This window comes from Barbus barbus (assembly GCF_936440315.1).
Source record: "Barbus barbus genome assembly, chromosome: 7".
Taxonomy (NCBI): Eukaryota; Metazoa; Chordata; class Actinopteri; order Cypriniformes; family Cyprinidae; genus Barbus; species Barbus barbus.
The window spans coordinates 16,326,281-16,348,875 of record NC_136735.1 but is presented as its reverse complement, the minus strand read 5'-3'; the positions used below and the strand labels follow the sequence as shown (position 1 = coordinate 16,348,875).

General features: G+C 37.1%; 1 protein-coding gene across 1 annotated transcript; it reads left to right on the top strand.

The window, feature by feature from the left end:
• Positions 1-15,030: 15,030 nt before the first annotated feature.
• On the top strand, positions 15,031-21,745 carry LOC306872355 (methylmalonic aciduria type A protein, mitochondrial-like). Its single transcript, XM_079420869.1, has 7 exons — positions 15,031-15,188; positions 16,300-16,723; positions 16,824-16,946; positions 17,600-17,770; positions 17,876-17,961; positions 18,366-18,515; positions 19,863-21,745. The coding sequence occupies exons 2-7, from the start codon at positions 16,330-16,332 to the stop codon at positions 20,148-20,150; spliced, it is 1,212 nt and encodes a 403-aa protein (XP_079276995.1). The 5' UTR covers positions 15,031-15,188; positions 16,300-16,329; the 3' UTR covers positions 20,151-21,745.
• The last annotated feature ends 850 nt before the right edge of the window (positions 21,746-22,595 follow it).

Genomic DNA, 22,595 nt, shown 5'->3' with positions numbered 1-22,595 from the left:
TTGAGTCCTTTTGTCTTAACAGTATCAGCCACTGCTGAGGGCAGAGGAGAGGTCGGAGGAGGGCCTCTCACCTCTGTCACTGAGCTTTCATTCACCCTCATCACAATGGAGCCGGGCGGTTGTGCCATGGGAATGGGAGGTAGTGCAGAAACACTACAGGACTGCACAAAATGAAGAAACACTCTAAATCAGTGGTATTTTCATTTCTTTTTGGGGAGCCAAGCTTTGCGCTTGCTTACACATGCGACTCATTTGTGCTTTGGTGCCATCAGCGGTTTTTGGCACAGCACTGGTGTTTTCAGTAATGCTAAGCATGATGGCAGAGAATCAGGCAGCTCGCAATTCAAACAGGCGCCTCCATTGACACCATGCTTCTGCTCTTCTAGAAATAATGTCTCGAGTGGTAATATTTAAATACTGTCTCCAAGGGCTTTTTGTTTATCCTGCGAACCATCACGGACTATAAGCTCAACTGCATAAGTACATGTTAATTTGATGCTTGAGGTAGTATGAAAAAAATGTGGAACAGCATTAAAGGAATATTATAATAGTATGTGGGTTAAGAGATGAGAGAGCACAGTGGCCTTGACAGCTGACGTGCCTCCTATTTTCCTCTGTGAAAGGGTAACAACTTTGGTGACTGGCATTTGTTCAAGTGGACAATATGTTATTTGTAAATGGGCGGCGTGTAAGATGAAGCTCCCCACCCTGGCCTGGCTAGAGCTAACCCCTCTCCCCACCATCAGCAATCCCCATGGTTGCTAGGAGGGTGGTCTGCCATACCCCAGGGTGGAGAGAGGAATAAGAGGACAATTGTGGGGCTTTGCATAAGGCTCAAGAGGCTGGAACAGCTGCCATGGTCACTTGGTGGAGGGCTTGCATACTGAAGAACACGCTAGTGTAAAAGCATTTGCCAAGGTCATCCTTGTCATTTGTGATAAAAAGCCCACTGGGTTTGGTTTTGTGAACACATTGTTGGTATATTGTTCAAATATTCAGAGTTGTAATCCAAGGAAATTGATGAACTCATATTCAATTTATTTAACAATGCATTATGTAACAACTACACTTTAGCCTTACACCGTAAAAAAAAAAAAGCTTTTTTTCTTTTTTTAAATAGAAAAACACTAAAAAGGCTTTGGTAAATAAATACCTGTTAATTGGTGAACCGCGAGCATTTTAAATGGTTGAAAACTGTACCTGGCAAAAACTTTTGATGCATTTCAGCAATGTCTTAATATTTTAGAATAATAAAAAGGCAAAATACTAACTCACGTAAGTAATACCTCTAAGCACGTGAATAAAGCTACAACATCTAAAGGAATGGTTCTGCCCAAAAATAAAAATTTTCTGAAAACGTAATTCACCCTCTAGCCATCCAAGATGAGTTTGTTTCTTCACTGGAAACTATTTGGAGAAATGTAGCATTACATCACTTGTTCACCAATGGATGCTCTGCAGTGAATGGGTGCCGTCAGAACGAGAGTTCGAACAGCTGATAAAAACATCACAATAATACACAACTAATTCATACAACATCAATTAACATCTCGTGAAGAGAAAAGTTGCATGTTTTTAAGAAACAAATCCATCAAGATGTTTTTAACTTCTAACCTAGCTAAAATACAAGTCCTCTATTCATAATATTGCTTCCTCCAATGGAAAAAAACAAAAACAGTTGGTGTTTTTATTGGTGAACTACTCCTTTAACACACATTTGTGTTCCTTTGGCAGGTGTAGGTGATGCTATTGTTTGCATGTTCTGCAAATATAACTGCATTACATCATGCAACTTTGAAGATGGAATTACATATTCCCATATTATCACAGATGTTCCCTTATTTCAACACTGTAAGGTCATTTCTCTTGAGACGAGAGCTGTGGTGCTGCGTCCATCTGGAGATATTGTAAGCGATAGTCCTCTGACATCATCCTTTCCTGTAACACGGTTGTTTCCTGTGGCGTATTCTAAACAGAGTACTGTGTGGTGAAAATAGCTCCAGCTGTAAACAAAGCTTCCATGTCTGATTTACTTTTCTTAGAAAGGAATAACAGCATATGCACTATAATGCCAAAGAAAACATAAGAGGGATGACTACAACAGTTAGCAAGATAATAACTCATCATTTACACAATGAAGCTTGTTACAACAAAAGCCAGATCCACCCTAAACTCATTTCCATCTGCAAAGCATTTTAAACACATATGACTTACAGTATATACAATGCAAATATGTGCGTTGTCAGCAAGTTAAAAACTTCATTCCACTAGACCATTCAAAATATGTTTTGTAATATACTAAATATAGAAAACAATCTACGACGTAAAAATAAGGCCTTTAGAATCTTAGCTGCAGGGGTTTCCTTTTATTCACCAGTTGTGAGTATACGCTGTGCAATGATGTCATCCCCATCGCTTCATTGATCGTAGCTGCCATGGCTACCACAGTGCTGTAAATGTAGCAGTGGTAGGTCAAAGGTTACAAAGATAGCCCTGCAATTGAATTTATGGGAGGGCTTGTAGGTATCAGGTTTTTTCATTCACCCCCCACCTCTTTGTTGATTCTGAAGCTGCCTTTCCTCTACAATCCTCCTCATTCCCTCTCTCCATAATCCAATCAGTGGCAAATAACCACAAGACCTAGTCAGCTACCTTTTACGATCAGTGCTGGGGAAAGTTACTTTTAAAAGTAATGCATTACAATATTGCGTTACTCCCCCCAAAAAGTAACTAATTACGTTAGCTACTTTTTATGGAAAGTAATGCATTACGTTACTTTTGCGTTACTTTTTAAATATGAGCAGGTAAAAATGTAATGAATAAACCTCAGGCTGAAGGAAAAGTAATTTCACGTCTGTAAAGTAATTCAGCAATAAAAAAAAGAAGCACAATTATTGTTTGCTTATTAGTATGGTTGAACTGGATCATCAAAGGTCAGCAGCAAAGACATTGATTAATAAAATGGGATTAGATACATTTGTGTTATTTAACATTTAATTATTGCAGGTTTGCATCATATTCTGAGTTTTAATTCATTTTGATCAATACTAAATGTGTTTTTTGCGAGTGGGATGAATTAATGCACATTCACACTTAGTATAGTACTACATTAAAAGCATGTTCCCACAGCGCACTGTCAGTAAATAAATGGGAAAAAAGTAACTGGCGTTACTTTTTTGAAAAAGGCCAATGAAAAAGTAATGTGTTACTTTACTAGTTACTTAAAAGTAATATTATTACGTAATTTGTGTTACTTGTAATGCGTTACCCCCAACAATGTTTACGATGATAACCTCTGCCCAATGGAGATTGCTGTTTTTAAACCTCTATGCATGAATGTTTTTGACCACACAATACTGATACACTAAATAAAATAAACACAACCTTGCTCTATTATAAAATGTCAGTCAAAACTAGTCTTGGTGATACCTACATCATTTTTTCATAAAGGTGAACATATCACTTTATTAATAACTTTTATTAAGCTTCAATGCATTGCATTTGTATCATAAGTTCACCATAAAAACTCTGTGAACAGCTCCCTCTAGTGTCAAATCATAATCAGTTCAAATATTTTTTTGCATATTAAATACATCAAATTATTGAAAAGTTTAAATAATTGTAAGTATTAGTTAGTTCTACTTTATAAAACATTTAGCATGTCCTGGATATTTAAATGAAGTTATGCTTTCAGACATAATTTCGAGTTAACACAACATCCATCCCTGTAAAATAACAGTATAAAGAGGATCATGTCCATCAAAAAACTAGGGACGAAACTTTATCTTTCGTCCAAAAGGCGGGACCGGAAGACAATCACAAAAACAATACAGGTGCATCTCAGAAAATTAGAATATGGTGAAAAAGTTAATTTTTTCTTGTAACTTTCATATATTGTAGATTCGTTACATGTAAAACACTTTTTTTGTTGTTTTAATTTTGATGATTAGAGCTTACAGCTCATGAAAGTCAAAAATCAGTATCTCAAAATATTAGAATATTTCCTAAGATCAATCAATAGCAGGATTTGCAAAACAGAAAAGTCCAAGTTCTTTAAAGTATGTTCATTTATGCACTTGTGGCGTTCTCTATTCTAAGGGACGCAATACCTTATCACCTAGTAGCCCTCACACGCACTTCGTGACTTAACCGATCAAGCCACCACAAGGGGGCTGCCACACAGACACCGACTACGCCACCCCGTTTTAGTGTCCGGGGAACACACCTTGCTCAATAAAGCAAAGCTCACAAGTTCGATACGGTGAGTCAGGTATCAGGCGGAGTGGAGTCACAATTAATGAAAGCTTTATTTACAGTAATAAAATACACACTTTATTAATATATGGCATCAACTCAAAAGAAAATCAAATAAAACTATACTAACGATACACAACAGCAACTCTTCATAATTCCGGGTGGCACAGACAGGATATTGTCTCAAGGTATTGCGTCCCTTAGAATCAGCAGTGCACACTCACACCACACCACACTTCCACAGCACAGCATTTAGGCAAAACCCTCCACCACACACAAAGGAAGGCTGCTCCTCCCCAACTGGCCACCCGGTTCTGATGAGAAACAAAGACAAAACAAAAAGAAATCAATAACTCAAACACGTAATCAGGTTAGAACATCATGGTCAAAGCACATATTACAATACACATTTTAAACAAAAGTATTCGCCGTCTCAGTTCTGCCAAAATAGGCAAGGGGCCGCTTCCAGCCCCCACGGCTACAACTCTAACAACTGGCTAAAACCAGACCATAACAACAACCTGCTTACAATGAAAGAAACCATACCATAACACATTAGAATAAACCAAAAAGCCCAAATGCAGAAAACAACCTTCATTTAAGAACCAAACAATAAATAAAATAAACTCAAAAAGTTTGAGAGAGGAAATTTTGATTGTCTATTGTACACCGCTATAGACTTTAATTGCAATGTTTCTCAGTTTCACTTTACTCACGACCCGTCACTGGAGTGGGGAGAACACCACAGCACAGTCCAACTGATCCCGCGAGAGCTAAACACGGTCAATATCCTCAATTACAGATAAAAGAAGTGCACCGCACAAGGCAACAACTGATTACTCCAACCAATCTGACGGCTCAATTCAAACGCGATGTCATACGATCCCGAACAACGAGGTGATAATCCCGAGGCCGCAGCACAAAGCCTCAGTATTGAAGAACCTCCTTCTATTATGGGGTACGTCACAGGTAGACCGTACTGCTACATATTCAATACTTGGTCGGGGCTCCTTTAGCACAAATTTCAGCATCAGTGAGGAATGGCATGGAAGTGATCAGCCTGTGGCTCTGCTGAGGCACTATTGAGCCTTCAGCTCATCTGTATTGTTGGATCAACTGTTTCTCATCTTTCTCTTGAAAATATCCCATAGATTCCATGTTAGAGGTATGTTGGCTGGCTAATCAAGCAAAGTAATATCATGGTCAGCAAACCACTTGGAAGTGGTTTTGGCAATGTGGGCAGGTGCTAAAGTCCTGCTGGAAAAGGAAATCAGCATCTCCATAAAGCTTGTCAGATGGAAGCATAAAGTTCTCTAAAATCTCCTGGTAGATGGCTGCATTGACTTTGGACTTGATAAAACACGATAGGCCAACACCAGCAGACGTCACGGCACCCCAAATCATCACTGACTTCAGAAACTTCACACTGGACTTTAAGCAGCTGGGATTCTGTGCCTCTCCAGTCTTCCTCCAAACTCCAGACATTGATTTCCAAATGAAAAGCAAAATTTACTTTTATCTGAAAAGAGGACTTTGGACCACTGAGCAACAGTCAGTTCTTTTTCTCTGTAGCCCAGGTAAGATGCTTCTGACATTGTTTCCGTTTCAGAAGTGGCTTGGAAGGCCTTTTCCTGAAGACGTCTGAGCGTGGTGAACATATCACTTTATTAATAACTTTTATTAAGCTTCAATGCATTGCATTTGTATCATAAGTTCACCATAAAAACTCTGTGAACAGCTCCCTCTAGTGTCAAATCATAATCAGTTCAAATATTTTTTTGCATATTAAATACATCAAATTATTGAAAAGTTTAAATAATTGTAAGTATTAGTTAGTTCTACTTTATAAAACATTTAGCATGTCCTGGATATTTAAATGAAGTTATGCTTTCAGACATAATTTCGAGTTAACACAACATCCATCCCTGTAAAATAACAGTATAAAGAGGATCATGTCCATCAAAAAACTAGGGACGAAACTTTATCTTTCGTCCAAAAGGCGGGACCGGAAGACAATCACAAAAACAATACAGGTGCATCTCAGAAAATTAGAATATGGTGAAAAAGTTAATTTTTTCTTGTAACTTTCATATATTGTAGATTCGTTACATGTAAAACACTTTTTTTGTTGTTTTAATTCACACTGGACTTTAAGCAGCTGGGATTCTGTGCCTCTCCAGTCTTCCTCCAAACTCCAGACATTGATTTCCAAATGAAAAGCAAAATTTACTTTTATCTGAAAAGAGGACTTTGGACCACTGAGCAACAGTCAGTTCTTTTTCTCTGTAGCCCAGGTAAGATGCTTCTGACATTGTTTCCGTTTCAGAAGTGGCTTGGAAGGCCTTTTCCTGAAGACGTCTGAGCGTGGTGACTCTTGATGCACTGACTCCAGCTTCAATTCGAATCGCCTTTTCTTGACAATATTCTCAAGCTTGCTGTCATCCCCGTTGCTTGTGCACCTTTTCCTACCCAAATTCTTCCTTCCAGTCAACTTTGCATTTAATATGCTTTGATACAGCACTCCTTGAACAGCCACCCTTTCAGTAATGACCCTCTGTGACTTACCCTCTTTGTGGAGGGCGTCAATGATCGTCTTCTGGACCATTGCCAAGTCAGCAGTGTTCCCCATTATTGTGGCTTCAAAGAACAAGAGATACCCAGAATTTATACTGTATGGATGGTCATTTATTGAAACTCAAATGTAAATATTCTAATGTTTTGAGATACTGATTTTTGACTTTCATGTGCTGTAAGCTCTAATCATCAAAATTAAAACAAAAAAAAACTTTTGAATGAATCTAAAATATATGAAAGTTTCACTTTTTGAAATAAGTTACAAGAAAAAATGAACTTTTTCATATTCTAATTTTCTGAGATAGACCCGTATATTGTTGTATGAGTTTAATGTGTAAAAATTTGACATGGCTTTAGGAATAAAACTGGAGGGAAGTCACTGGTTCACTTCTTTAGGTGCTTCGGCTGAGATTCTCATCTGACGTTATCATCAGTGTGGAGAGCAGGATGTTTGCTGAGGTGACTGGTGAAGGTCAAAGTGATGCAGTAATGTCTTTTAAGATGAAGGTCATAAATTATAGAATGACACAACAGCTTCTCTCACAGACCATAACCGTAATGTAGGCTTAAGTTTTCTCAACGCTGACCATCGAGGTACACTGTACTAAAGAGTTTACAGTAACTCCAACACTGATCAAACAAACTTGCCTGTAACTTTCTAGTAATCGTGAAGAACGTGATTAACTAGTTCATTATGTGTTTAATCAGGGATGGAACTAAATTCTACAGCACAGCGGACTTCAAGGTTTGGATAAAAAACTGCTGTAGGCCAACTGCCATCTCATACAATAGGGGCCTAGAAAAATGAATTGTATGAAGTTTGAGTAGTCCAATGTAAGTAGTGGTCCCTACAGGTTGGAAGTGGGGTTGTGTCAATTGGTTATTCTAGATGCCCAGTAAGAAAAAAAAAGTAGATTATTTGTTTTTGTTTTAATATTTTAAGTAGATTATGAAATGGCACAGCTTGAACCCCAGAACTGTCTCTATTGTGTGTTTGTTTCGGTATCTATTGTCTTATCTGGCCTCAAATATTGTTTTAAAAGATAAGAGATCCCAGAGTTCTCCTCAATGTTAAATACTTTTTGAGAGACTTCAGTGCTCCACCTCAATGCTCAAACTCAGCACTGCCCCCTGAAGTCCACAGGGGTACAAAACAGTCTCTGAACCTGATGTGTTTCTGAAGACTCACCAGCAGATAGAGCTAGTGACGCCTAAAAGATATCATTATTATACAGAGGATAAAATAACACATTTACTAACACTGTTGTGTCCTATTTCGATCCCTTATTTAACTGGAGTCTTTATCATTTTAGATTTGTCAAAAGTGCAAACCATTTCTTGTAGACAAAACGTAAAAAGTGCACATTTTACTTGTATGGTCACTTTAGTGCCTACATGCATATCATTTAAAAATTACAAAATAATAATCATAATAATAAAGTCTATCACTTATTTATCCATGATATCACAACTTAAATGAAATTGTTACATTAAGTAAACCATGAAAATTGAGTAATAAACTTCAACCATTCCCTACAGACTTGCTTTTCATTCACTGATTTTAATATGTAGATTATAGATATATTATCTATATTATATAGACCAGTGCTTCCGTACATATAATTTCTCTGTGGTGAACCCTAATAGGAGCAGCCGAAGGAAAGAGATCGATAAGTGCTTCTGCCATTATTCAAATCAACATGTCCCTTTCAACGCCACACCTCTACAACTCACGTATCATCTAGAATACCAAGTTTACCACTTGTAAATACAACTTTACATGGTCATTCATCTGCTCAGAGCTATTAATTATGATATTTCTGACTACACTTGAAAGGCACATTAGCTCCAACCCTAATCAAACACACCTGAACCAGCTCATGGTGTGCAGGATTACTAGAGCGGAAAACAAAACAGACAAGTGTGATGGAGAAGGGTTGGAACTGAAGTCTGCAGGAAGGGAGCCCTCCAGAAGACATAAGAAGAAGACATAACATTTTTAAACTTCTGCCATTTGACTTAATTAGGAAACAAACAAAACGTACGTGAGGGAAAAGTGATTGTCTGGCCCGGAGCTGGGCCAGAAAACATTTGCTATGTGAGGTATAATGCTACAATTTATTTCTGAATGTGTGAAGATGTTCCTTCTGGAGTTTTTTCCAGTCAAACTTGGGCAGGAACAAGGAACCTCTGAGGCCTCCATGACAGGGAGCTCTGCTTCCTTGTCGGCTTCAACAGGAAATGAGGAACCTCTGAGGTGGATGAAGTGGTCAAAACAGGAATCTTTTGGACTGGAGTGGCAATAAAATGAACTTTGGGACTGGAGAGGCTGAGACAGGAGCTCTTGAAATGCGCTGGCGGCTCTGGCTGGGGCATTCCATGACAGGAAGTTTAGAAACTGGATGCCCATGATGGAACTTTGGAGACTGAGATGGTCATGGCAGAACTACTGCCTACTACAGTCACCAAAACAAAAAGCTGCAGGGGCATCTTTGACAGGAAGCTCTGGGTAGCCATAACAGACCCTCTGGGACAGCCAAGATTAAAATCTGGCACAGGTGTGGTTGAGACAGGAAGCTCTAGCAGTGGGCAGCAACTCTTGAGACCGGGGTGCCCATCATAGGGAGCATGAAAAAGTTGCAAACAAAAAAACTATACACAGAAACCTATGTACACATCCCTAGGCAGCAATACCGCAAGACGCAAACATTGCTGCCTCAAGCCCTGGCACCAGATGCTACCAGAGCTTGTCGGCCTTGCAAGATGCTAAGGACTGGAGGGATAGAGGGGCCACTCGTGTGCTGACACTAAGCTGACTAAAGAACACTTTGGCAGTGAGCTCTTGTCTCCACGACTTATGGGATGACCTAAAACAAAAACAGAAACAAAATCAGGTTTATTGACTAAATACTTTACATTTAGAACAATTTTGACTTTGGCATTCATTACTTACATATACAGCAAATGAAACATCTAAAAAGAGAGTAAAAACATAATTCTATAATTTTATGTTGATACCTTAAACCAGTCATGGAGAAGGAGTCTGTCAAGAGGTATTCTGTCCTCAGGGTTGGGATGCAGGCAGGCATTGATCAAATGGCTGCATTCTGTTCAGAAAGAAAAGAGGTGTTTGACTAATATCTTAAACTTCCTTTACATCTGCTCACCAAAAATCCAGCAAGATGGCCATCTTTTATAAATCCACTTAGCTCAGATTTTACTTTTTCTTGTTTTTCTATGATATAGAATTACTGTTGGCCTTGTTTGTGAAGATCTTACCTTTTGACAAGCTGGGCAAATACCACAGCCAGTCCTTTATCTTGTCCAGATCGGTGTGGTCTGGATAATAGCCGCAAACCAAAGTGTACAAAACAACCCCCAGTGAAAAAACTGTTGCTTGCAGTCCGTTGTACTTGCCCGTCTGTAAATATTCAGGGGGGCAGTACTTCCTTGTGCCTGGAGAAAAGAGAATTGTTAGTTTGAATTGCCACAGCATGTTTTCTCTGCATCCATTAGCATGTGCAATATGACAAGTTTGTCCGTCTGCACTTGAAAGTTAGAAATACTGCAGTCACCTATATACATACCACTATAGGTGTTATATGGCATTTCATGCAGAAGGTCCCCGCAGCCGAAATCAATCAGTGTCACGTCCAGGGTGTCCGTGTTCACTAACAAGTTCTCCAGTTTGATGTCTCTATGAAGAACTCTGCGGCTGCAGCATTTGTCAGCAGCCTCAATGACCTGCTGCATCACATGCCGCGCGAACTCTTCGTCGAAGATGCCCCCACAGCGCTCGGAAAAGACGAAGAGATTCTCACAGGGCGAGGGGCGCTGCAAGACCATAACATAATGGTCAGGGAGCTCCTGCCAATCCAGCAGCTCAATGATGTGGGGTGAGCTGGGACCCTTGTTGGCAAGGACTGTCAGGCCGATTTCCAGGGGAACGGGTTTGGCATGATCAGGCTAGAGGAAAGACAGTTTTTAAATAAATAATAAATAATATGCCTGTCTATGATTGATAAGTTGATATAGGCTAAAATTGAAAACAGAGACTGAGAAGAGATAACAGAGAGAGTGCAGCCTACTTACAATGTTGATATATTTCATGTTTTCCATTTTGCTGGCAAATTTCAGTGCCACCTGATCAACAAAACAAATAATTAATTAAAATGAACATGTCCTGTTGAAAAATGAATGACTAATCAGTAATATAAAACCATGTAGATCATGTTCTGATGGGTCAGTCTGATAGTTTAAACAGGTCAGCTTCTCTAAATCATGTACACAAGACAAAACAATAATTTATTAGATAGTTATATAGTTATATATATAAAAATTACCGGAAGGCCATCCTTGCATCGCACTCCCTCAAAAACGGCACCAAATCCTCCTTCCCCCAGTTTAGAGCCGATGTTGTAGTTCAAGCAGATGTCTATTAAAAGATAAAACATGTTTTCACATTCTCATATATGAGTATGGCCTAATATTAATTGAGAAACTGTACGGAATATTTGTGGTGAGACTTTTTTCCAATACATAACCTGAATGTCCATGTCTCTATTATACTGTGTATCAAGCAGCCATAAAGTACATGTAGGCTTATGTGTGTATGTTTTGGATTATGGCAATAACTCACTCACTCTCAGTGCTTGTGACCACGTCATTGTCCGGTTGTTCTGTCAGGGGGGACACAATCTCACCTTCTGACAGATTAACTGGACTATCATGGACATGAGGCTGAAGATGCTCCTGCATCTGCTGCTCCTCAGAAGAGGAGAGGACGTCAGAGCTGCTGCTAGGAGCTTCCTGATGAGTACAATCCTTTGTAGTACGTGTGATGTGCTGTAGAGAAATTTGATCTAAAGAGGGGAACAGAAACCAAAATATTGAGTAATCATAAAAAATAACACTATCCCTAATATGTACATCATGACAGCAGCATTAAGAGACTTTTTGATTTACAGAGCTCCATTCTATGTATATTTACATAACGTTGATGTGATTTACCATCAGTAGAGCACCTAGAAGATCCAGCCTGCTCCAGTTTCTCATCCTGAGCTTTCCCGTTCTGCCCAGCTCTTGGGCGAGAGAAATGGAAACAGGCCAGCCTCCTCCAAAACCTCCCTTTCTTTCTCATCACCCTCTTCTTCTCTCTCAACTTCAACTCTCCTTCATCTTCCTCAGCAGTACTAGCACGCTGATAAGGATTTGGCATTTTGGACTGAAGTGGTGTACTAAGATGGGAATTGTACACACACTTGTTATCTAGCGCTTTCTTCATACAAGATTTTTGCTGATCCATGATCACGAACACACTGTCTCTCACGTTTCACGTCTTTGCATGCTTTCACATTCCACAACTGTCCACTTCAAATTCTGAATGTGACATCATAAGGGAATCATGCAGGAAAGAATCTTGTCTAATGTTCTCCATTTATATCATTCAATATTTGTATCTAATGATACGAGCAAATTAAGGATCCCCAAAAAGACTATTGCTGAAATGCTGTTTAACTACTGCACACAGCTTTAAAAATAAATAGTTATAATAGTTCATTAAATACATATTATATTTTGAATATTAATATTTGTAATTAATTTTCACTTCATTAAACATTACAAGCACTTTTCAAGCCAAATATTTCCCAAAACTATGTTTGTAAGGTTTTAAATGTTCAAAACGTAGCATTCGTGCTGCTAAATTGTATACAATTATGTAAATAAAGATCACTTTAAAGTATCTCTATGGCTATAAAATATTATTCACATGCTGTACAACAACTAATGTTGTTTTTAAACATTGCACAAACTCTATAGTCATGCTTAGACAATGTAAAAAACTAAAGAAAACAAACTAACAAACAAAAAGCTTCATGTGCTTTTGGATAAAGCTGATGATATTTCTCTGCATTCCTGGAAGTAATGCTGAATACTAGGCTTCAACAAAAATGCTTTATTGTTTCAAACTAACCTTTCATACCACTGGTTAAGAAAACAAGAATAAAACAATTTTGTTTTAAAACCTTTTATTTAATGAAATGTAGTGACCATGTTATATTGGCTTCTATTCTTTTGGGTTTCTCCCAAATAATTTAAATCTAACAGTCTTTCTAACAGAATGATGTGATAATTTTACACTTTTGAATATCTATTTTACTCATTCTCTCTCTTGGATAATTGAAACTTCATTGGCTATTCGAAGATTTTTCCTCTTAATGGTTGTGTTTTCTCTCACTGCCACAGGAGGAGGACGGCAGACAGCTTGTGGGGTCTGGACAGGATACAATGCAGGTCAGGAGTCCAGGGGCCCGTTTCAATAAGGAGGTTCAACCAACTCAGAATTTAAACTTGAACTTACTCTGAGTTGGCTACTACCCCACCATCTGGCCTCCTTCCATTCCATACAGTAATCAGTTTCATGAGGTGTGATGGTGGGGGTATGCTTGTCATCAATGCATCCAACCACACTGGAGATCCTGAAGGAAATTCGGATTATTTCGGGTTACTTCCACAGGTCACAGAAAGATGTTATCAAGTGAACATCATTTATCAGATTAGCCTCATTTAAACTGACCTACAGTCCTGTGAAAACTCCTCTTTGACGGATTTGTGCAGGAAAAAAATCTCAGAAAGAGCGTGAGAGTGATGCACACTTTCCTTAAAATCTGCATACAGGATTTATAATGTGCTCTGCATCTCCGATGTTTTAAAGAAAATTACCATTTCAAATGCCACCGCTCAAATAAATATGCACATGAATACGGTGTAAAAAAAAAAACCTATATATATATATATATATATAATAACATAAATAATAGGCTATAAGGTATTTAGTCTTGTTTCCATGAAGGGAAAAACAATATTTAAAATATTATTTACCATATTCATTATCATTATATAATTAATATAATATAATAATATAATATTATATATTATTCATTTATCTGGCAATGTGGTAAGAAATTAAAAATAGCCTATTCTTGTTTCCGTTTGCATTAAGATTATTTTTCTTACCCTGTGGAGAACAATTTTATATTTTAACAACACTAAATATCTAGATCATTTTTCATCTATAGAAAATGCATCTTAACTTAAGAGTTTTTTAACGTTTGTACTTGAAATAAGACAAAAATACTATTTTGCAGCGTGAATGAATGAATGAGGTATTAAAACGTCGCTTACACTTTAAAAAGGGGGAGGAGACGGAAACTCTGGGTTTACCAAAGAAAACCTGCTCCCGACCTTAGGTTCACAGAGTAAGTTACCTCTCTTTCGGAAACGGGTTTGATTTACCCTGCTTTACCGGGTTTGACAAAACTCCCATTTTGAAACGGAAAACCCTGAGTTTCCCTGATTCCGGGGTTAACCTACTCAGAGATTTCACTGAAACGGGCCCCAGTAGTCTGGCACTACTGGGCATGCGCATGCGCAATACAGCGTGTGTTTTTATCGCACTGTACAACAATAATTTATATTTTTTTCATTATTGTAAGGGCTAGGTTTAGGGTTGGGGTGGGTGTAGACGTAAGTGTTGTCATGCAGTGTTGTTGGCATCTATATATTCATTCATCATTTATTTTAATATGAATTAATTTATTTAATATTCTGTTCATTCTTAAAAATAAATTATTAAATCGTTGGATTTGTTTTGTAGTAAAATGAATGATTTAATGATTGAATGAATAATGTATCGGATTAATAAGGCATTTAAAAACGTGACGACAGAATCAAAAATACTACACAAAATTTTCAATGGCGAATTTTGTCAGTGCAACGTGATAAAATGCATTTATATTGTGACAAAAACAAACAAACAAACCAATTTTTTTTTTATCGTTTTAGAATTTGATCATCTTTATCAACACAGCAACCACAATAAAAGCGTTGCTCCACGTCGTGAAAAAACTTTTATTGCTTGCTGTGTTGATAAAGACGATACAATTCTATACTAGATTAAAATATATTTTTTAATAATCCCTTCCATTACAAATATCCAATCACAGCTGACTGTTAAACACACCTACAACTTCATCACCTAGGGTTTGAAGTGATTGTTTTTGTGATTGTTATTATTATTTATTTATTTTAGTGTGTGTGTGTGTGTGTGTGTGTGTGTGTGTTTGTGTGTGTGCAAATGGGGACTTTAATTTTGAAGAGGGGGCACTTTTATTTTAAATAAAACATTGATGTTCCTCCCTTGCACGACCTCGGAGCATTGGTGAAAGTGTCAGCTGATTTTGGGAATCTGTGAGTTATATGACCGAAGATTTCCCTTATTAATCAATCGGCCCAAATGAAGGCAGAACCTGAACTACAGATGGGTTTAAGACGATAAGGCGACGGGTTAAGGACACTTGGTGAGCTTTGAATGATAATGTTTTCTATTCCAGATTTTCAGGTTCCTGTCCTGTCTGATTCAATGAACACGCTGTCATTTATGTGATCGGACTGAAATGTGTTATGAACTGATGTAATCTAATAACAAAGATCAGTTGCTCCTATATAATTTAATAATCTGCTATGGTAAGAAGCTAATAGTTTTCGTCCAAATATCCCGGTTACTACATTTTTTGTTATCGCTGTTAATTGATCATGAGTTAATATGGCATTTGCATATTTTACAGAGCTTTCAGAGTCTATCTCTGTATTATTATTATTATTATATTATTATTATACCTATCTATCTCTGTATTATTATTATATTATTATTATACCTATAGAGTCTATATCTGTATTATTAGTATATTATTATTATACCTATAGAGTCTATATCTGTATTATTAGTATATTATTATTATACCTATAGAGTCTATATCTGTATTTTTGTCTAATCCCAAATTAACACAATGTTGCAATAGAAGTCCATGGGTAAATGTCTGTGGCCCTACATTTATTTTAAACTATTATTACATGCACAAATCCTATGTTTTTAAGATAACAAGATTCTATATGTTTTATAAAGTATTTCATAACATTATATTTTTATTTTATTTTAATACAAATTTTGGCCTCAAATGTTTCAAATCAAAACATTCTAAAATTTGATCAGTAACTACGTAAACACATTTGGTCCCTAATGAGTGACTGCTTATTTTCAACACTGTTATTTATTTATAACATAATTTACATAACGTTAGAAATTTTTGTCAGTTTATTTCTATACTAGTCAATAAGTAAATTAGTGTTTTAAACTCTATTTCCCAAATTTTAGTAACAGTGTTACAATTTTACTTCATTGAAAAGTTCTCATGATATTTAGTTAATTTCCTAAAGGTTAAAACACCTTCTTTCAATTTATTTATATGTAAAAAAAAGAAACAAGGCCCTACTTTGTACATTATTCATGGAACATGACATGATATTTTGCATACATTATGGTTACCATGGTCAATTTTAATAAGGCTGCAATGTTTACCACTTCTACACATGAAAGCTATACACATAAATGTTCTTTGCTATTTTTTACAGAACAAGTTCTACTCAACAAGAAAAAGGAAGATGGGTCTGACTGGAGTTTTTCCAATTCTCCATCGTGTTGCTGCTGTTTCTTCTATACGCAGTACAATGGCATTAAGACATTCCCTTTGTAAGTCTACTGTAAAACTGTGCTATGCCTCCCTCTGCACCCTCCAGCAGACGAGATCTGGTTCAACAGAGACTGCCTTAAGCCATCACATTTCAGACCTGACTGACAGGGAAAAAAGACTACTGACCAAGCTTTATGATGGACTTATCTGGGGTCAAAGGGCAGCTCTCGCTGAATCTATAACCCTTGTGGAGACCCAACATCCAAGGAAGAAGGAGTTGGCCCAGGTTCTGCTTCAAAGAGTGCTGGCCTTCCGTCAGGAGCAGGAGAAGCGCAATGGTGGAAATCCAGTGGCCTTCAGAGTGGGTCAGTAAGGTGCTGTGAACTGTAGGAGTGCAGCTGAAGCGTATTGCTGTTTGCATGATTGCCTCAATCTTCAATCACATCTTTGTACGTGTGACTTCAGGACTGTCTGGTCCCCCTGGTGCTGGAAAGTCTTCATTCATCGAAGTCATTGGGAAAATGCTGACAGGAAGAGGACATAAAGTGTCAGTACTGGCTGTGGATCCTTCCTCGTGCACAACTGGAGGTGAACAGATGCTCAAATATCAGAAGGTTTTGGTGCCAGTTTCATCTTTGTGCTTTAGATGTTTGCATATATGAGTTTGTAAGCCACTTTAGTCGGTTTTTATGTGGTTACAAATTTTCATATTGACATGATTTTCATCATATTTTCACAATAATGTCAGTTTCACTGCTGAAGCTGTGCACACATACATTATTAATCAAAAGTTTGGGGTCGATCGAAGTTCGTCATCAATTCTGCGTGCATTTAATTGATCACATACAATTAATCCAGTAATATTGTGAATTAATGTCATCAAAAAATTCTTTAGAATATATATATATAAAAAAAAAGTCATTTATTCCTGTGATGCAATGCTGAATTTTCATAAGCCATTACTTAGATTTTCAGTGTCACGTGATCCTTCAGAAAGCATTATAATGTGCTGATTTGCTGCTCAAGGAACATTTCTGACGTGTTAATACTGCAAACAGTTGTGCTGTTTCATATTTTCATGGAAAATGATTTTTTTCAGGATTCTTAGATGAATAGACAATAAAAAAACAGCGTTATTTGTCTTTACTGCTACTTTAGATCAATTTAATGCATTCTTGCTAAATAAAAATAATTTCTTAATCAACAGTTAATCTTACTTATGTAGCTACCTTTGTATGCAGGTTCACTGATGGGGGACAAAACACGAATGACAGAGCTCTCCAGAGACATGAGCGCTTACATCCGCCCATCTCCCACATCAGGTACCCTCGGTGGTGTGACGCGAACCACCAACGAAGCCATAGTCCTCTGTGAGGGTGCAGGCTATGACATTGTTCTAGTGGAAACTGTGGGTAAGCCTTTGTTACAGTTTTTAATTTTGAGTAATGCTCATTTAAAAAACATCTATGTATGCAAAGTAACTCTGCAGTGTCACTTAAGTTCAAATCTTTACACAGGTGTTGGTCAGTCTGAGTTTGCTGTGGCTGACATGGTGGATATGTTTGTGCTGCTGATCCCACCAGCAGGGGGCGATGAACTCCAGGTATGAACACTTCCTTTACTTGGCCCCTATTCCCATAGCAGTGATTCTCCAAGGAGGAACCAAGGAGCATGGGGCCTCAGCAAACTTCCATGGAGACCTTAAAATTATTTCAGTTAAAATTTTAATTTATTAAATAAAATATTTGAATTGGATAGAATCTGTGAGTAAAACATAAAAAATATTAGAAAATAATATTTTAAATGCATTTAAAAACATAATGCCTTGGAGTTAAAAAGATACTACTTTTGAAAGAAACAAACTACTGCCATTGTCTGAATTTTCTGAACCTTTTATGTTTTATATTGTACGTTTATATTGTATTGTAAGTTTTATAATGTCTCATATTGTGAATGTTTGTTTGTGAAAGTCTTGCTGAGAATGGGTTATACTGTATTTTTAAAAAGGGAATCAAAAGAGGAATTATTGAGATGGCTGACTTGGTGGTGGTTACAAAATCAGATGGCGAATTGCTTGTTCCAGCACGGAGGATACAGGCAGAATACACAAGTGCCCTGAAGTTACTCCGAAAGAAGTCCAAAATCTGGAAACCAAAGGTGTGCGGCTTTACAATCATGCTTTTAATTCACAAATTGCACATACTCTACAAGAAAAGCATTATAATGAAATTTGTTCAATTTTTTATTTAGTGAAATATAATATGACCATCCGTTCTGCAAAGTCTAATCTTGTTTAAAGGAAGTAGCCATTTCAGAACATACAGACAGCAGAATTGTTTTTAGATGTTAGAGGGAAATATTGGGAAAAATTCACACATACACACTACCATTCAAATGTTTGGGGTCGCTAAGATTTTTAATTTTTTAAAGAAAATAATATTTTTATTCAGCAAGGATGAAAGGTGACAGTAAAGTACTTTACATTTGTCAAAAGATCTCTATTTCAAATAAATGTTTTTTTTTTTAACTTTGCATAAGGAAGAACATAAAATAATGTTACAACAATATTAAGCAGCACAGCTATTTTCAACATATAATAAGAAATGTTTCTTGAGCAGCAAATCAGCATATTAGAATGATTTCTGTAGGATCATGTGACACTGAAGACTGAAGTAATGGCTACTGAAAATTCTGCTTTCCTTTCACAGAAATAAACAGCATTTTAAATATATTCAAAATAAATTGCAATAATATTTCACTTTATTACTGGTTTGACTGTATTTTTAATGAAATTAATGCAGCCTTGGTGAGTGTAAGAGACTCTTCAAAAACATCTTACCTACCCCAAACGTTCCAGTAGTGTGTATATATAGCCCTCTCCTTATTTTAACACGTTTCCTTCTTCCCCTTCCTCCCATATAAGAATTGCTTCCATGTTAAACTTGTTTTATTTATGCATCCTTATTCTCTTCTAAAAAGAACTGTCCTGGACAGCGGAGTAGTCTGTTGTCTTTTCTTTATCATGCTCTGGTCTGGGTTGTCAAGTCTTTCCTCTTTGTCCCCTCACCCCCAGTATTACTTCTACCCGCAGGGCACAGAGCCAACATAGGCAGCCCTTTGAATGGCCAAATGCTGCCTCATGCATTTCACTGATTAGAGGCCACCCACATGGATGAAAACCACTAAAGCCTTTGTCTCCTCTCAGCAGCATGATTTCTGAGCTCCATCCCTGTACTGGAGAATGCGACGGTCATATTGATTTTTTTTTTCTCACCCTCCCTAAAGACTGTAGTATATAGGTCTTTCAGTGAAAACGAGGATGGAGTGATGTGTGTGGGCAAGCACCCTTTACATTTCCACATTCTGGCTGCTCAAAAGTATAGCATCTGCCCGCTTCCATTCTCTGTTCATTTCTTCCTCTGCTTTCTGTTTTTTAATCTTTCTTTAGCTCTCCTGCACCAGCACATTTTATATGCTTTCTTGCTCTTTCCCATTTGTGGTCAGGTGGTCCGCATATCTTCTCAGACGGGGCAGGGTGTGCCTGAGTTGTGGGATACCATGCTACAGTTCCGGGACGCGATGCTGAGCAGCGGGGAGCTCCGAGTCCGGCGGCAAACTCAGCAGAAGGTGTGGTTGTGGAATCTGATCCAGGAGAACGCTCTGCGCCACTTCCAGCAGCATCCAGCGGTGCGTGCCGAGCTCCCGGAGCTGGAACGAAGGGTCACGTGTGGGGATATCTCACCAGGCCTTGCTGCTGACCTCCTTCTGAAAGTTTTCTCCACCGTACAGTGATGGAAGGTCATGCCATGGGAAGCTATAAGCCGAGGCTTATTGGAAAGATATAACAGAAAGATTGAGTCTTACAACATTTGATTTCTTCTTATTGTGTTTCATATGGTTTTAAAGAATTTTAATAACCGATGACATTTGATAATTATGATAGGTGAGATAACCGCCTCTTTATTATCTGGCAAAGTTGGTGAAATTGTATTTAAAAAAAAAAAAAAAAAAAGGAAATTAAATGATTAATGACTTTTACACCCTTTGACCTGAAATCTGTTACTTGTATGGAACCCAACAATAAAATATTTATGTTGGTCCACTCGGGCCACTGATTAATTTGTTTTTTTTTTTACTTGCCAGCAAACGTTTAAAATAAATAGATTTATTAGGAAAAACATTCACTTTTTTTTTTTTTTTTTAAATAGCAGTAATATAAAATAACAGTAGCATAAAATGCATAAAATATTTTAAAAAACCTAGAATTATATATTTTTGCTTTTTCCTCCCTTGAACAGTTTCTTTACAATTTCTGTTTATTCTGAAAAGCTATGATATATAAACACCTTTGTTGGAAAATAATAGCATTTGGTGGAAAATATTGCTGTTTGATATTTACTTTCCTGCAAACATTTGCACTGATCCCATAAAATAAAATCAATAGAATACAATGCAGTCATTTTTTCTTTATACAGAAATATATTATACAAATTATACAATTCTTTCAACATTACCATATTTTTCATTGAACATTTTCTTTATCAAAAAAAAGAAGAGAAAAGCTATATGTAAACACTTTTGTGTTTACATGACTGACTGTTGATTTTTACTTGCCAACAAATATTTCCCTTGATACAGTATCTTTTCTTGATACAGCATAATATATATATTTATATTTGTTTGTTTGTTGGAATATACTGTGTGTGTGTGCGTCCTGAGATTGTTATCCTGCTCACAAATTTGACATATCTTGATAAAATATATATGATATCTGGAACACTATGGAAGATTCCATTCCATGTAAATTACCTTTGATCTTTTCAACAGTATATTGTTTATATTTATGTATGTTTAAATGGAAATCCTATAGACTGTACACAGATGCTGTGTAAACTATTAACATTACTGTAATATACTGTTGTGATAAACGTTTCCCTGTGAAAAGATTAAAGTCTTGGGGTGTTTGTTCCAAATCACCAGAACAGTTATTTTTACAATTACATTCTCTGCAAGTCAGCAAATGATATTGCTGATCTTTCATCATAGCTCCATTACATGAATTTAAATGAGCTCATACAGTAAAGTGTTTTCCAGTAGTTGATGTTCTCTCAGGCTGACACTAGATGGACCTGCAGACCTGGAGAGATCTTTGTCCATTATGTAAATAAGCTCCTCTGCATGCCACTGCTGTTTGTCTCAACCTACAATAGTGTGCTGTTGGCCTGCCCCTTGCAGACTCCAAATATGCTGACTGCGATTCCAGTCCTGTTCATTCCTGTCCTGATGTTGTACCACAACAGAGATTTACACACTCTTAAGAGAATAAACCATGTTGAACGCTGCCACGTTGTAACCCAGCATTGTTCTGTTTCAATAAATCCCAAGTTCATGTGACCTCGTCTCATCGCTTTTGTTCTGCAAGCTGTGCGTGTTTGCATACAGACACGTCCTGCCTCCTGTGCACATGCTTTCTAGTCATTATGCCTTGTGCTTCTGTCTTATGACTCAGACTGGAATGCTTTGTGAATACTGATGAACTCCAAAGACCTGAGGGCCGCCCTCTCCATCAATCACGAATAAAAGCTCTTGGCCCTTCTCTGTAAACAGAGATACGTTAGATCTGAGCATCTGGACTGTATACCCGCACAGCCCAGAACTGTGGTTTGTCTGGAGGAAACCTTCTTCAGTTTATGATATCATGTTGCAGCCTAAACAGCGCATACGCATTTAACATTTAGAAAGATTGGATTTGTTGTAAGAACAAGCAGCACCCAAGGCCTCACTGGAATCTCATCATGTTTAAAAGTTGTAAATATGCAGTACTGTACAGAAGTTTTTTAATGTTTTTAAAGAAGTCTCTTAAGCTCACCAAGCTGCGTTTATTTGATCAAAAGTACAAAACTGTAAAATTGTGAAATATTACAATAAAAAAGTATTTTCTATTTGAATACAAAATTGTATTTATTCCTGTGATGCAAAGCTGAATTTTCAGCAGCCATTACTCCAGTCTTCAGTGTCACATGATGCCTCATAAATCATTCTAATATACTGACTGGCTGCGCAAGAATTCATATTATCATCATCAGTGTTGAAACATGATACATTTTCTTTGATAAATATAAAATTTAAAAGAAAAGCAAACTGATTTTTTTTCTTCACATGACTGATTTTGCAGACAAAAGTTTAAACAGTAAACAGTGAAGGTTTTTTACTTTTTCCTAACAAATAGTAATATAG